The following is a 16,973-nucleotide window of genomic DNA, read 5'->3' as shown; positions in this document are numbered from 1 at the left end:
CAGTAATACTTGTTTGTTTACAATATGGCGGCCGAATCTTTGCGAGACATTGGTTTATATTTTGATGATTTGAATAAAATTCGAGTATTGGATCCTGATGCCTCTCAGAAAACAAACGCATTGAAAGAAGAGTGTAAAGATTATGTGAACAGTAAATATTTCGTTTTTTATCGCTAGCACTGATTTGCATGTTTTTTTAGAAAATTCTAAAGGAACGAACTAATATGTTTCTCCTCATTTTCTTCCCAAGAAATTAAGTTTCGAAATAAGGGGTACCTTAATAATAAATTGTGTAGTCAGACTTTCACTTTGCTCTTTTCCAAAGCTCTATCTTTGGTTCTGTGGCATCCAATTATATATTATAAAATGTTCAACACAATATTTCGTGAAGTGTACATTTGGAGAGATCCATTGTTCAGTTTTTTTTTTTTTTTTAAGTCTCATTTTCAGTTCAAAAAAGTGGTATTCCATTTTGTTTATTTCAGCACAAGATTCACTGTGTGACAAAAGGTATTGGGACACTTTCAAAAATTCAAATTTTTACGGGTTTCTCAAGAAATAAAAGACCAATTGCGCTGTAATTTTTTTCACATAAAAGGTATACTCCAGCCGCCAATTTCCAACAAAAATTAAGTCTACTTTTCATTTAAGGGACTAACAACAAATTGAAGGAACAAAAAGAGATTTTTAATAATTTTTCATTGTAAACAGCTGGGAATAAGCTATACATTTCAGAAATAAGTTAAAAATCTATTTAGAAATTATTTTTATATTTTTGTCAAGTATCTCTTATGCTCACTGAGATATAAGCATTCCTTTCAAAAATGCAAATTTTTTCAAAAGTTTTTGGTTCATATCACACAGAGTTTTCCTTCAAACGTCACTAAACTTTCAGAATATTTGACAGAATATTAGAGAAACATAATAATAAAATTTGAAGTTAAAATATTGAAAATTTAATGAAATATGAACGTCTAAAGCAATTAAATTTTCACTGTGCATGCATTATTTATAACTTCCATAAGCAGAAGCCCAGATTTATCCTACATCTCATTAAAAAAAATCCACATTGATATCTTTAAAATCTTAAAAGTTATCAGCGATCTAATGAGCCAAATTTTAATAACTCTTGGCTAGACGAAGAATCCCTACTAGCAAAATTTCTTGCATCAACCTTGACAGATCTTGATATTATACTGATGGTGTCAATATTGACATGTTTCATACTGCATAAAGCTTGCATAAAGATTAAAAAGCAATATTACAATAACAACACGTATGCAACATTGCATTCATATTAAAATATCAATATTGATTTTACCTTACAATAACAACATTGCATACATGTTGACGCTGTCGAGATGATATTGATTTCATGCTGTCGCCATCAAGGTAATTAGTACACAATAGAACAGGTGGACCTTCGTTGATACTTGCACATGCGCACAGTTCTTTCTACCCAGCGTCTCTCGCATTGCTAGCACATCTTCCTGCTTCGACTTTTGATTCAGTCGGTTCAGAGAAGCTGCACGTAGCGTTGCATTCTGTGAGTACTATTAAAACCTTTATATGAATTTCAGATCAGATGTCAGCTATAAGAAAATATTCTTAGGCTAGAAAACTATCTTGCAGAATAACAGAAATAATTAAGGAATGAAATTTAATTCTCGAGTTTAAATTGAAAATAATACAAATAAATAAATGGATAAAACACCTTGCAAACGTGCTGATTTCATACTGTCATGTCAATGTATCCTGACATTTTCCTGTCATATCAATATGTATGCAATATTACAAAAGCAAGATCATCTTGCCTAGACCTTGATTTTATGCTGTCATGACAACATCTTGATATTATGCTGTCATATCAATACGTATGCAATATTACAAAATCAAGATCATCTTTCCTAGACCTTGATGTCATGCTGTCATGACAACATCTTGATATTATGCTGTCATATCAATACATATACAATATTACAAAAGCAAGATTATCTTGTTTTAACCTTGATTTCATGCTGTCATGACAACATCTTGATATTATCCTGACATATCAATACGTATGCAAGATTACAAAAGCAGCCTACCTTGATATTTTCCTGATATTATGCTGCATACACCTTGTCAGTCAATATTGTGGCAGCCTGCTGACAGCAGAAATGGAGTAACATAACAATATTGAGGCAGCATTAATGCAAGATGATTTATCTTGCATGTCAACCTTTATGCAATGCTGAGACAAGATATTTTGCTTACTAGGATCGTGAGGATAGTTCTCAAATAATCCGTTCTTATCATGAATCACTCTGCAACAATAGCAGGAAAGAGTAGTCAGTTTGCGAACAACCCCTTACCATTTTTTGCCTATCCAAGAGTTATAGAAATTGGCCTCATTAGATAGCTCATAACTTTTTAAATTTTAAAGATTTTGAAATAGAATTTTTTATGAGTTGTAGGATATATCTGAGCTTTGGATTATAAATGCTTTTAATTGCATCTCTCGCGCATGCGCAGTGAAAATTTAATTGCTTAAAATGATCATATTTCAATAAATTTTCAATTTTTTAACTTCAAATTTTATTATAATGTTTTTCGAACATGCCGTCAAACCCAGTAGCAGAAACTTTCTAGCCAGTCTGCGACACTATTTTGGGCAGTTGAAAATAATCTGCAGCATTATTATCAGTTTCAATCATTTCAATTTTTCATAAAATACACAAGTAAAGGTCAAGACTCAGAAATTTTCCAACTTCCCAGTGTCCGCTAGACCTGAAAAACTTTGTGGCCACCACTGTCGCCGCGTTTTAAGGTATAAAAAAAATGAGGGGGGGGGGGGACAGTTTTCACTACTTTTCATAAAAATAAATAGAACTCTGTGCACTATGAAAAGCAATTATTCAATACACATTTATTTAAATGTGGAAAATTTAAGATAAAATAGGTTTTTGAATTTTTTTTTTCAGAAAATGAATCGATAAATAAATTAGTAAGTGAGAAGTTGGCAGGAAACTGCTTTTAGATGAATGTTTCAGTTTGTAGCAAAGCTTCCAATGCAAATACAATTGTGCAGGTAATAATTCACATTTTTTTTTGAAAATCATTTAAAAATAAACATGATTTATTGTACATTTTATGTAATCTTCAATAGTTTGTATTGAGGTAAACATCAAATTCTGTTTTTGGAAACTTAGGGAAGTGATAGTCTCGTCTATTTCCATCTTGCAAATGACCAAACATGGGGTCAACGCGAAAAATACATGATTCTAAATAGATTTTTGAATTAGTAACATAAAAGTAGAAAAAAATTCAAAATCCTTAAGAACTACAACTTAGATGAAGTAGTCAGTTTTTAGCACATTATTCTCTAAAGCAATGAAGATAAGATAACATTCTGAAGATAAAATTTTGCATTTTTTAAGACAGTAATTAAGAATTATCCGAAAAATGGTATATTTTGTATAATTTTTAGCAGCTTGCATTGCAATAACATCCAATTATGTTTATGAAAACGTAGGCACTTACCAAGTCTTGCGTACCAACAGTGGTGTAGCTACACTTTCTACCGCTCGGGGCGGTTCCACAATATGCCGCCCTTTTTGATGGCAAATAGTTGACACATTAAATTGTAAAAAGTATTTTAATAAGATTTTAATGAACAAGAAAAGAAGCTTATTTTTTTTCCTTCTTATTTTTCTTGCAAAGAGAAGGGGAGGGGGAATTCAAAGCTCCATGGAAACATTACAAAAGTTAAGTCAAAATTCGGAATTTAAAGCAATTTTTAGTAACGCTTGTAGAAAAGATGCTTGTAGCTCCTTCCAGATTAATTTATTGCATTTTATTTTCAGAATTAAAATCAGTTTTATGCATTCCTTGGTGACGTTAGGGGGTCGGGACATTTCAAGGAAATTTCCGAAATTGAAGTGTTAAAAAAAACAATTTTAGGCTATCTTTGGATACGTGAAGATATTGGGGAAGGTTCGAGGGCGCTGTCCGGGAAATTTTTCAACAAAACTGAAAAACACGTAAATGTGAGCTGTATCTAGTGCTATAAGGGTCTCCCCTAATTCTAACAAAGACTGGATTTTCCTCCAGAAATATTTTCAAACTTGAAATCAATTTTAGTCTATCTTTGATGACGTTTAAGAAGAGAATGGGGAACATTCAGGAGCTCTCTGGAAGTTTTTCGTTGCTGAAGTTTCAAAAACGCTATTGTAGGCTATCTTTAAAAATGACTTTTTGAAAATGACTCCCTAAAAACGCGACTTCAGCGGTTGTTTGACGGACAACGTTATGAGAGAGAGTTCGGTGGGGAGTTTCCCATCCGAAATCTTTTTCGTAAGTGTTGCTCCTTTTAAGCTCTGCACTACTGAGAAAAAAAGGATTTGCGGTCTTCCATCAGAAATTCCTAAAAACGAAATTTGGAGCCAACTGTGATGACGTTAAGTGATTTCGTGCACACCTTAGAATTTTTCTGAAGTTTAAGTTTCAAAAACCCAACTTTAAGCTATTTTTGGAGACATTGGATGAGATGGGGATTTTAAAGTTCGAAGTTGATGTTCTAAATACACCCTTTAGGCTATCTTTAATCATTATACAAGAAGGGTCATGGCTTTTACCGTCCTCAGGAGTTTGTTGGTTTTGAAGTTATAAAAACTCAATAATCAATTTTAGGCTAAAAGATGAGATGTGAAGGGATGGAGTGGGCGTTACTCCTTGGAAATGTTTCGAGACTCAAGGCCTAAAACTGCACTTTTGGGCTGTTTGAGGACGTTAAGGGATAGGAAGATTCGGTTGCTCTTTCCGAAAAATGTGACATTTATTAAGGGCTTAACAACGCGCTGTCTTCGGTGGGTCAAAATTCTCCGGCTTCAAAACACATTATAAAGCTATCTTTGGCAGTTTAGACAGCAGAAAGCGGGGGAGGGGGCTGAAAAGGGAGACGCCCCAAAACGCTGTTTTAGGCTATGTTTGGCCAAATTACGGGAGAAAAGGATGGCAAGTGGCTTTCCTCCTGAAATTTTTCAAAATTAAAGTCCTGAAAACGCATTTTAAGCTTTGTGACAGTAGGAAGAAGCGTAAAAGTCGGGGAAATTTTCCTAATTTAAAGTTTTAGAAATGCAAATTTAGGGTCAATTTGGTTTCTCAAAGGAAGTTATAGGTTCCTTTTGGATCGGTGCTTGAGCGACTCACCTAATGTTGCCAAACTAAGAAGTTGCCACCCAGGGTATGAGCAAGACTCAATCCCCTTCTCTAGATCTGGTACTGCTATATTATCAAATTTAGATGATTCTCTTTTTCACTAATAGAGGTCGAAATGTTAAAGGCTTTGCCTAGAGATCATTTTACTAATTAAAAATCTTTCCTTAAATGGAATAACTAAATGTGAAACTCATTGTATGAAGGAATTAGTTGATATAATACAGTAGTACAAGCAATTATTATTCGAGTTGTGAATAATTTTTTTTATAAAATGAACAGAAAACTCATTCTGTCTTAGTGAAAATTTTGTAGTTTATGACCAATCAAAGCAATTGTTAAAGCAGATAATGCTATCCTGAAAATGAGCAAGAAATCGCCCATCATTTGAGACCTCCCTCTTTTTACACTTGTCACTTTTCTTAGTTTTTTTTTATTTTAAATACGGCGGTTTCCTAAGAACTTACTTAAAATCAAGTGGTAGCTTCATCATATAACTAAAGGTTATGAAATTTATTGTTTCCTCCATAATAGTTAACCTTAACAGCAAAAAAAAAAAAAAACATGGTTCCTTGACTTTACATTACCATCTCCCTCAGTCTGTAGCTAGAGACGAAGAAAGAGAAAAAAACAAACAATAGTGCTGAGATGTCCACAAGAAAGACACATATTTTGCTATTAGAGTAATTTCATTATCATAGTCATACTAAAACCTTACAATTTGAAGATTTTTTTTTTCTTTTTTGCCTCCAGTAATAGATTAAAAGCATGATTTCCTTATCGGAAAAACATATTAAATTTTTTCGCATGAAGACTGACATTGCCGCCCCCCAAAAAGTGCCGCCCGGGGCGGATCGCCCCCTCCGCCCCTCCCTAGCTACGCCACTGCGTACCAACATCTTGGGAATGACCAAACATGGCGACTAAACCGAAAATTAAGATATAAATTTTTGAATTTGTTGCAAAAAAAATAATTTAAAAAGAAAAATCTTCATGAGATTACACTTTAGTTGAAAACTTTTTAGCGCTTTTGCGTCCAAAGCAATGAGGATAAGGTGAAATTTTAAATCTAAAACTTTTCATTTCTCAAGAAAATTACTTAAAAAAAATAAAAATTGAAAATAAAACGATTTGCTGCACATTTTAAGTTATTTTCATTAGTTTTTGCACTTAAATAAAACATCTAATTCTGCTTCGTTTTTGAAAACTTAGGCACTTAAGCATCTTATCTACTTCGATCTTGTGAATGACCAAATATGGCGCCTATGTTCCTAGCTGGTATGCTAAAAGCATCCATCGACTTTCTGGTCAAAAAATGATCTCTAAACTATCTTTGCCAAGTTGTATTTCTCTTTTTTTAGTCTTATTTATTTATTATTTCTTTCTTTTTGTTCTTTTGTTAAAATTGTCTGCAGGCCGCTGAAAAATCTGCGACGCACGTCTCGCATCTCGCAGTTTCTGCTACCGGATCGTCAAAAAAAACCGTCTTTTCTGAAAGTTTAGTAACGTTTGACGAAAAAACTCTGCGTCATATGAGCCGAAAACCTTCAAAAAAAATTGTATTTTGAAAGAAATGCTTATATCTCTGTGGGTATAAGAGATACTTTCAGGAAAATATAAAAATAAATTTTTGATGTATTTTAACTTATTTCTGAAATATATAGCTTATCCCCAGCTATTTACAATAAAAAAGGATCAAAAACCTTTTTTTGTTTCCTTAATTTGTTGCTGGTCCTCTAAATGAATAACAGACTTAATTTTTATTGGAAAATGACAGCTAGAGTATACTTTTTATGTGAAAAAAATTAGAGCAATTGGGCTCTTATTTCTTGAGAAATCCGTAAAACTGAATTTTTGAAAGCGTCCCAATACTTTTGGTCATATAGTGTATAAACAATCCCTTTTATTTTTTAAATATTCATAAAAAACTACTAAATTCACATTTTTATTCACTTTATGCATACATATTCTAATTAAAATATAATTTTGTTTTTTGACTGTTGCATTGATTCAAAACAATTGTTTTAGAAATTTCCGAGTTTCAGACAGTCGTTGACGGTTTTCTTCAAATATCCGACTCATTAGCAGCTGAAGTAGAAAAAGAAAAACTAAAAGTTCGTATAAGTGTTTGTAATAATTTTTGTTTGATTAATGATTTTGTTGATTACTATACGTAATACAAATATGAACTTCAGTTTATTTATAATTAATGCTTACATGAAATCATGGGTGAAAGTGTTCAGTCTTTTGACAGATTTCCATCTTTTCAAAAAATTTGAGACCAAACAGAATAAAATTTAAAAAGGAACAAAAAAAAAAAAAAAAAAAAAACAATGTATGAAGTCTAGAAAAGTTTAAATCTTAACTGTTGTTATGTTAACTTACTTACTGTTATCTTAACTTACACTTGACCCAATTTCAAACTTGTTTGTCAAACTAGTCAAACGCTATTGCCGAAGTTTAAAATGTAATGTTTAGTTTTTAAACAAAACAATCTATTAAGAAAAACTAGCAGTTATATTAAAAGGAAAAAAAATCCCATTGAATTATTAAATTAAATAATTAAAATATTAAATAATCTCTTAAACAAATTCAAACGAGTCAATAACTAACATGAAAATGCAAAAATGGCAACCAGCTGTTTGAGCAGTGGGATATTTTTTAAATAACTTGTCATGTTCCATATTATATCTTTTGAAAAATTTCGGCAAATTGGTTTTTTTTTATATTTGTACAGTGAACTCTCGATTATCTGCGATCTTTCGCCTTAAAAAAAAAATCTTCAGTGATGATTAAGAATACAGATAAATAAATACACCCATGAAAATTCAACTTTTAAAGTATTAATTTTTTTTTCTCTTCTTTTTCAACACATAAAACCTTCTAAGGTCACCGAAACCTGACTGGTTGAAACCTGATTTTTAGACCTACAGCACTTATTGCTTTAGATCTACACCACTTACTGATTTTCAGATCTACATTACCTGCATGCACATCAAATAACCGTACCAGTTTTGTTTGAAAAAAATTCCCTCCCTTTCCCTGTACCTTTTTGGTGTAACCTAGCTTGATCTGTCTCGATTGCAGTCAACCCTCATTTATCAAGGTTAATTTGTTCCAGATTCTACCGAGGTAAGTGAATTTCTGCTAAGTTGGATTCTTTATTTCTTAATCGAATATTTTCCTAGCTAGAGCTCTGAGAACTTATTTACGACTTTTTTTAATGCAATAGTTTTACATAGTTAGAGCCCTGAAAAAGTGCAATAACATCCTTCTGTCCTAATTGCACTTGTATTATCCTGTAAATTACACAGAATATGAGAAATAAGATATTAAAATATAGTTCTTTTTGTGCATTAAACTAAATTCACAGTTCTTACACAGTACCGCACAGCTTATTGGATGATTAAATAAGTGGAAATGTATGATACATATCTCCCTCATCCTTCCTCTGCATTCTTTGCAAAGTAAGTAGTTAACACCATTTGCAAATGCCTTTATCCTTTTGCAATTATACAATGATACACACACTCCAGTAAATTTCTAATGACTGAAAACAGCAACAATTCTTTATACTTCAGCATTTTTGCCCCTTCTCTCTTTCAACTGGCTGTTCTATTACCCCTCAGAACATGGGTGCCCATATGCAAAATTTCAAGGGGAGGGGGGGGCTCAGATATTTTCCCCGTGGTTTAGCAGGATATTTTCACCATAGAAACCAATTTCAGTGCAGATTAGAGTTAGTAAAATTTGACATTTTAAATAACTGATTCATTAGTGGCTCGAAAAGAAATGCTTTTACATTTTTGCAAAGAAAAAAGTACTAAAATCAAGGAAATTCTAATTTCTAAGAAGGGGGCTTGAGCCTCCACTTGCTCCCCCCTCCCCCCCTAAATGGGTGCCCATGCCTCAGAATTTTCTTTACTTGAAAACAATACTCTGTTACTCTTTTCAAGGAAAGAGTTTAAACAAGCTGAAAAGCCAGTTGAAAATTTTGAAAAACCGCGAAAGTAGATCGGGAAGTGCTGAGGGAGATCTGTAATATGTTTGCATGCTTCTCTCACATATGTGTGTAATAAGTTTGCATTAATGACACATTGTTACATAGTTTTTTAGCTATAGTTTTAATGTATATGAATGTCAATGATTTTTAAGCTTATGCATACACTATAGTTGAAGCAAACATAACCTGACTGCATTGTGAAGGATACACATGTCTTAATCACAGCATTACAATGCTGCCAGGGTTCAGTTTGCATAAGTATGGTATTGTTTTTCATCTATTTTACGGATTATCCGTGGAATTTGCTTATCCGCTGTTACTATGTTACCATATTCCTTAAATAACCTGAAGTTTACTGAATAATGAAATCATATGAAAGATTATACTACATATATAAATACATGATAATAAAAAATAATCACCCTCACCCTTAAATAAAAAATAAAGTAAAGCAGTTTGTTGTAAATTTATTTATTAATCAATCATTATTTTTCAGTATGTTTATTTTTGAACATTTTTCATAGATATTATGTTTTAAATTTTCTTGTATTAAGTTCTGTATTCAATCATTTTATTCACTAAAAAACTAAATTTGCCCCCACCACTCTTTTATTTATAAAAATTTTGTTTTGACAATTTTTTCAACTTTCACCCCTTTATGGAATTTTACTTTATTCTCCACTCCTGATTGGAGGAATTGAAATCATAGCAAGTAAATAAATGACTGCACAACCTCTTAAGACCTCTTGGAGCAAGTATTCCACTGCCATTCTGCTACGCAATAACCAACTGGGAGGCAATGTTTTTGCAAAGAATTTACATAAAGATCATAGCCAATGAAGTAAAGCTGAACCTCATTTGCTGGGCCATTATTAAGTTGGTTTAGTTAAAGATTACCAAACTATAAATATTTTTGAAAGGAACATCCTATTTCCAACAATTTTTTAAAGGAATTAAATTTATACATTCCATTTAATTTAATGCTTATTAAAAGTCTTTATTATAATCTTTCTCTCATAATTATCCAAAGTATATGTTTGTCATTTGCTACCTTTTTCAAAGATCCATCTATTCTACCACTTGAAGTTAAATCATTAGTTATTGCAAATTCTTGTATTTTTGTCATCTATAGTATCTTTGCTGCATTGTGCAAGCTTATTTAGGTTATGCTAAAAGAAAAAATCAAATTCTAACATTTTTCTGTTGTTAGAATGGAATCCAAAATGTATTTCTTCAAATACCTGAAAAATTCCATTCTGCAGATGAAGCCCTTAACAACTTCCACAGCAGGGACTAATTTACGGCAGGGCATTCAAGGTTTGGGCCTGTTGCACCAATGGAAAGGAGGCACCAAATTTCTATCATTATTTTTTTTTTCTTAAAGACCAGTGTTCGGGGCTTCTAACTAAAAGGAACAAAATTTTTTTGTCATTGGACAATTTTGTTATTAAATGAAAGCATATAACAGGCGTCACCGCACTAACAGTTGATGTCGTCATCACCTCCTCAATCAACCAACCGGGTAAACCGGTAGCTCTATTCGACCATACATGAAAACTATAAATTTATTTTAGATTTATATTCAATGATTTCTTCGCAAAACATCTTAATTATTAATTTTTTTCGTATGAAATTGATATTTTAAAGTTTTCTTTCTATCAAAATATGTCTAACACTTCATATTTTTTGTAGAGGAGGGGGGCACCATATTTGTCAGTGCCCCAGGTCACCCAAGTGTGTAAATCGGTCCCTGCTCCACTGCAGTATAAACTGATACAGGTCCATTACTTTTAATTGAAGAATCCAAAAAATTCCTGCTCTTAAGCTAGTCTGCAGTATTTGCATGTTTCACAATACCCTGTCACATTACAGGAAAGCATTGTTGTTGTTAGTTATGCCAGTTGGGAACCCGGGCCTGAGTAGCAATGTTACTCGATTTTAAGGCAGAGGGGTACAGCTTCCGTTTAATCGAGTGCCTATTTCTAGGTAGAAGTCCGATTTAGCTCAGACAACAAGATATATGGCTGCACCGTCTATGGACAGTTGAATAATTTAGAGCCAGACCAGAAGCCGAATAACTTCTGGCCTACCACCCCCAGAGGTATTGTTTCCCTTGGTGGACTTAGTGACCATGAGCATATTAAACATATTAAGTGGATCTTTGACCAGCTGGGATCGAACCGGGACCCTCCGGTCACAAGTCCGATTCCTTAACCAATCAGGCTACTACAGCCCCACAGGAAAGCATGGTTTTTATTGAAATTAGATCTTGAATAGTAGTTAAAATTGTATTTTACGGCAGCATTGCTTCCCAAAACGAGTAATACTGTATCAAATTCTTGCTGCTTGTTTCTCATTTTGCCATTAAAAACAGATTCAATTTATCTATATTTTTATACAAACTTGAATGTAATTGCTTGCTGGCAATGCTTCAACTCAAGAAATATTTTTCCAGTCAGATTTTAAAGGTGAACGTAGCAAAATTATGCCTTGTACCATCATATCAAAATCAAGATTTAAAGCTGTAAAAATATTATTAAAACAGTATATGGCTGACTGAATATTCCATAATACATATTACTTTTTTATGCATTATTATTTCTTGTATTTCTTGGATTTTCAATAATTATTCATATTGTATTTTGAGAAATGCATTGACTCAATTTTCAAGCTGTAACAAGAAATACCTATTTATTTGTTGTTTCCTTTTTTACTCAGGCCATTGGTTCTAGAAACCTCTTAAAATCGATAACAAAACAAAGAGAAGCCCAACAACAGCAACTACAAGCCTTAATAATTGAGAAAAAATTGCAGCTAGAAAGGTAAGTAAGGAAATAAGATAAAAAAATGTTGAAACTATCTGCTACACAATGGACTTATTTGTTAAGGAAATCAGCTGCTGTCAATAAAATAATATTGACCAGGAAGTCATACAAGAGAGTAGTAATGATTTTCTTTAAAAATATGAGCAATCATGTTTTTGAAAGCGTGAATTATTCGCCCTTGTGTCCCCCTTATCAAAATATGAGGTCTCTAAGTCTGCCGAAAACTCCCCAAGTTTAACAAGTTCAGTGGATAATGGAAGACATCTTTCAGATGCTTTGCAGATGGATGTCTCGCCACATGCAGACAGTGAAATCACATGTTCATTTAATTTCTAGCCAAGTCATTAAATTTGGTGATTTTCTCAACATTTCAGGAATTTTAAATCCTTGTGTCTTGATAACGTTCAAATTTTTTCATTGTTACACTATTTGTTTGGTTTCTTTCTGAAAGCTGAATCAATCATTTATGACATGAATGAAATTCATCCAATCGTAATTGTCAGCATTGGGTACTGGAATGAAGATTATTTTTTAACTGTGTTTATATTAACACTACAGTTACGGCAATCTTCCTGTACCTAGAAATATGGCAGGGGTCATTTTGACCCCTGAGAAAAAATCTGCATAGCTCCCTACATAATGTTATGTATTGTGAAACCTGTGTAAGTTGACCACTTGCAGTGCTTTAGTAGTCAACTTAAACAGGTGATCAACTTATAGAGGTTGATTTATATGATATAGAACTGATTCTGTACCTGAAAATAGTGTTCGTAGGGGTCATGGAAATCCTGGTAAGTCATGGGAAAAAAATAAGCAAATTTCAGACCTGAAAAAGTCATGGAAGATTGAAATTTTCATTCAAAGTCATGAAAATTTATTAAAAGTCATGGGAAAATGTCCTGGACTAAGAGGAGTAACAGTAGCTAAAAGAGCATTAGAAATTTAGAGTGATTTAACAGTACTGCACATATAAACTGGAAAATTGAACAATTCCAAAAACAAATCTGAGTTTTGAAATCTCATTAAATCCAGTTCTGTAGCAGCCGCTCGTCTTTTTTTCCAATGTGATTTTATTACTTGGTTATCACTTATTTCGTATTTACCATTATTTTAAACACTTTTATATTTTATGTTCTATAGTAGAGAGTTTGTACGTTCTTGATTTTGCCACGCCCACTCAAAAAACGCAATTCAATTGCATCTGAGTTCGTTTTCATCACTCGTAAAAACTTTACTAAATTCATCAGTTTATCTCAATTTGTTGAAAGCTTTAGAAAAAGCAGGTCTTTACTCAGGAGATTTTATACAGAAATAGTGGAATTCTAATATTCTAAAACAGTAGCGCTCAACATACAGCATGCAAAACTAGCTGCACTGCTACGTTCAATGTTAGGAATCCAACACTATGTTCTGGAATTTCTGAACCTATTAACTTATATGCATTTGAAAATGTGCAAATAAGTAAATAAGTACATTTGAATCAAAAGATTAATTCCCTACTAAATGTTTTTTTTAAAAATAAATATCTGGTTTAGAAACATAAGTTTACTGAAGTATGTGGGTTTACTTTAAAGAACCAAAATACTGTCAAATTATGTGGATGATTTAATGCACTGTCGACACTAAAATGCAACTTTTGAAGCAAATTTATTGAAACTTATTAATGACTCATTTAACCTTTCTCCCATTCGTTATCATCCTGCCTTTTTACAAAGAAATTTTTAGACATTTAATCATCATTGTATTGCTTTTACTGTATTTTTACTTTACTTAAATTTATATGATAAAGATATAATATAATAGTTTAGTTTTTTAGGTGTCCACTATATTTTTTCAATCATGAGTAAGTGCTTCGATGAGGTAGTGGTATTCACATAGAAGTTTTGCTACTGCTCATTGCCAAAAATTGGCAAGTTTGATATTAAATAGTGTACTATTCTCTCCACGTAACAAGGTCATGAAAATTTTTATGAAGTCATGAAAAAGTCTTCGAAAAGTCATGGAATTTTTTCATCCAAATGGAGTATGAACCCTGTGAAAAATGCGGTGGTTAACTTACAAGGCTGGTCAACTTTACAGGTTTTAATGTATTTGTAAAATTTAGTTAAAAATAAACATATTTATAATAAATGCAGTTTGTTTAAAGGATGTAGATATTTTAAGAATATATAATGAAAGAAATAAGGTATTTCAAAAATTTAAAAATACCCATAAAATAACCAGAACAGTTTCAGTTGTTTTTCAAAAATTACTGGATAATACTTCCTTTTATATACAAAAACATTATGCATGCTTCAAGTTCTTGCAATGATGTGTTCTAAGAGACATTTTTGAGTTTCGGCTCTGTTTCAGCATCAGTAAATGTATTTGCACTTTTTTTTTTCTCAAAAGAGTCAAAATGACACCTACTCACACTTTTAGGTATGACCCTTTAGTTTGGGTTTTAAAAAAAATACAATTTTCTAGAAAACTATATTATTACACAGTACGGTGATTTAGGAAATGTTATGGAAGCATTAAGCTTTTTATGAAAATACTGAGGAGCAGTTTGCAAAAAAAGTTTGCTTTGGGTCAAAATGACCCCTCCAGTAATTCTAGCTTTAAACTCCTATAAAAGATTTCTAAAAAAGTGTGTAGAGTTCTTTTTGTAAACTCATAAAACAGTAACAAATTGCTTGTCTCATCTGCTTCTTGCTCCTGCGACACTCCACTGATCTTACTTTTTTGACATTGCAAGGCCACTCAATTTGGTTTACGCGGTTGGATCGCTGTCACATTCAATTAATAATAAATCAAGTACCAACATGTAAACTATATAAAATTTTATTATTTGAAAAGAAATATTAACATTTTAAATCAAAATTGACAGTAATAAACAAATTCCACGAATTGAAGAATTTCCAAATAAAGATATAATTTGACTATTTCATGAAATGTATTGAAGTAAGACAGTTAAATTTAAAAAAAAAAAGGTTTTTTATAGAACTTAGCAGAAGCCTTTCAAAAGTTTTACTTTTTTTCTTGCTTAAAAAGCAAAACGATTGTTTTCCGAAATTTAATATTTTAGACCGAAAATTGCAAATGCCTTTATTAGGCATGCCTGATCTTTTGATATCTTTCACTGAAGTTAGTAAAATGTATGTTAAACTTCTAATTAATGAAACTCATTGTAATTCCATACAGTAATTGGTAAATTTGTATTTTTTTAAGGTTAAAAGTTCAGCATGAATCTTTAAAGAAAGAAGAAATGGAACAAAATGAACTTATAGAGCATTTTCTGCTTCAAAAATAAATTCAGCAAAATTTTTATCATGAAAGTGAAAAAAGTATTTCTCAGAATTTTCTATTTACAAAATCTTGTTATAAGTGATATTTTTATGTTGAAAAAAAGCAAATAGTTTAATGAAACAAAAAGTTGTTTCTTTAATTTGTAGTGAAATTATGGTAAAGAAAGTATAGGGAGTGCACACTTTGGTCAGATTCCTCGCACATAGGTTTGCTTCTAACTAAAGAATTGTACTATTTATGAAGGACTCCTTCCACTGCTTTTTATGAAAACAATGTTAATGCTAATTACACCTGCACTGAACTAAAGTCCGTGGTGCAACAACTCGTGGAGGCCAAGGCCTACTGGGCCCATCTCAGTTTACGAGACCAAAGACTCTGGGTTGCAAGGTGGATGATGCGGCTTGGTGGTCAGCTGGACGTGGATCACTAGCACTATTATGCAATTTTTGCAAGTATGAAAAGTTTTTTTTGTTCAATTTTCTGATTGATATCAAAGTGTAGGCACTATGTTTTCACGCTTTGGCGATGTAAATAAAAGCAATAAAAGAAATTCATATTCTTTAGTATAGATGGAAATGATTGCATCTGCTTTGTTTATGAATAGTTTTAAATTCATTTTTTTCTGATTAATTCAACCTTCCAATAAATTATATATTGTTTTCAAAATGTTTATTTAATACTTTCCTGATGTTATAGATTGAGAAAGGTGTCATCTACCTAGCACTTAAAAAATGCCATTTTAAAGTTTAAATTAAGATTTTTTTTAACCTAACAAAATAATTAAAAAAAAAAAAAAAAACAACATGCCACTGCTGTTTTGGCCACCAAGATCCCCAGCTCACTTCTTTTCATGGAACTTGTTAAAGACAAAGTGTTCGAGCCTCTATTTATCCAGGACTTACTCTTTTGAGTTCTCAGGAAATGGAAGCAACACCCTGAAGTAACAGGCAACTGGAATGCTTGATCATTGAAAAAATACAGTAAAACTCCTCTAATGCGGACACTAACAGGATAAAATTTTTTGTCTGCAACAGAGAGGTGTCCGCAGGACTGGGGTTTAAGAATCATTTACATTGAAATCAGGGAATTAAAAATTGTCCACATAAGAGGGGGGTCTGCATTTGAGGGGTGTCTGTTAGGAGGGGTTTTACTGTATATTCTATCACAATTGCAGCAAGAACTAGAATATACTGCGCAGATATATGTCATGCATTTGGGAGGGCTGCTAAATTGGCTGTAAGCTTGATTTATTAAAATAAAATAATTGCAACATGTGCTTTTGTTATGTTTCATTCAGTATAAAACACCCTGTATAATTGCTAACCAGATCGTAGGGGTATGCAAATGGTTATGATTTAACAAAGCAAATGACTCTTTCCTCCAAATTGTATGCAGTCAACTCTGGATAACTCTAAGTCCCAAGATACCAGCAGAAACCTTTGAGTTATTGACTGTTCAAGTTATAAGAAAATTCCACAGCTTTCTAAAAAATTTGAGATCCAATAAAAATTTTGAAATAAAGGAATATTTTAGTTATGAAACTCGAATGTATATTTGATACCCATCCTTTCAGTTTACGTCATGGAACTTGTCAACATGATTACGTAGTGCAATTTTCTTCATTCAACATGAAAATATTTGTCTTACCAAAAAATGAATTT

General features: G+C 32.2%; 1 protein-coding gene across 1 annotated transcript; it reads left to right on the top strand.

The window, feature by feature from the left end:
* The first annotated feature begins 7 nt into the window (after positions 1-7).
* LOC129217347 (intraflagellar transport protein 20 homolog) lies at positions 8-16,577 on the top strand. Its single transcript, XM_054851630.1, has 4 exons — positions 8-151; positions 7,225-7,310; positions 11,918-12,021; positions 15,235-16,577. The coding sequence occupies exons 1-4, from the start codon at positions 25-27 to the stop codon at positions 15,314-15,316; spliced, it is 399 nt and encodes a 132-aa protein (XP_054707605.1). The 5' UTR covers positions 8-24; the 3' UTR covers positions 15,317-16,577.
* The last annotated feature ends 396 nt before the right edge of the window (positions 16,578-16,973 follow it).

Source organism: Uloborus diversus, chromosome 2 (genome assembly GCF_026930045.1).
Source record: "Uloborus diversus isolate 005 chromosome 2, Udiv.v.3.1, whole genome shotgun sequence".
In the NCBI taxonomy this organism is placed as follows: Eukaryota; Metazoa; Arthropoda; class Arachnida; order Araneae; family Uloboridae; genus Uloborus; species Uloborus diversus.
This window is presented reverse-complemented; position numbering and strand designations above follow the sequence as displayed.

What these genes read in the sequence shown, in the direction of transcription:
- LOC129217347 (XM_054851630.1), top strand. Translation starts at nt 25, where the DNA reads ATGGCGGCCGAATCTTTGCGAGACATTGGTTTATATTTTGATGATTTG. An exon ending in TAGAAAAAGAAAAACTAAAA is followed by an intron (nt 7,311 to 11,917) that starts GTTCGTATAAGT and finishes TTTTTTACTCAG; the next exon opens with GCCATTGGTTCTAGAAACCT. An exon ending in AAAAAATTGCAGCTAGAAAG is followed by an intron (nt 12,022 to 15,234) that starts GTAAGTAAGGAA and finishes TATTTTTTTAAG; the next exon opens with GTTAAAAGTTCAGCATGAAT.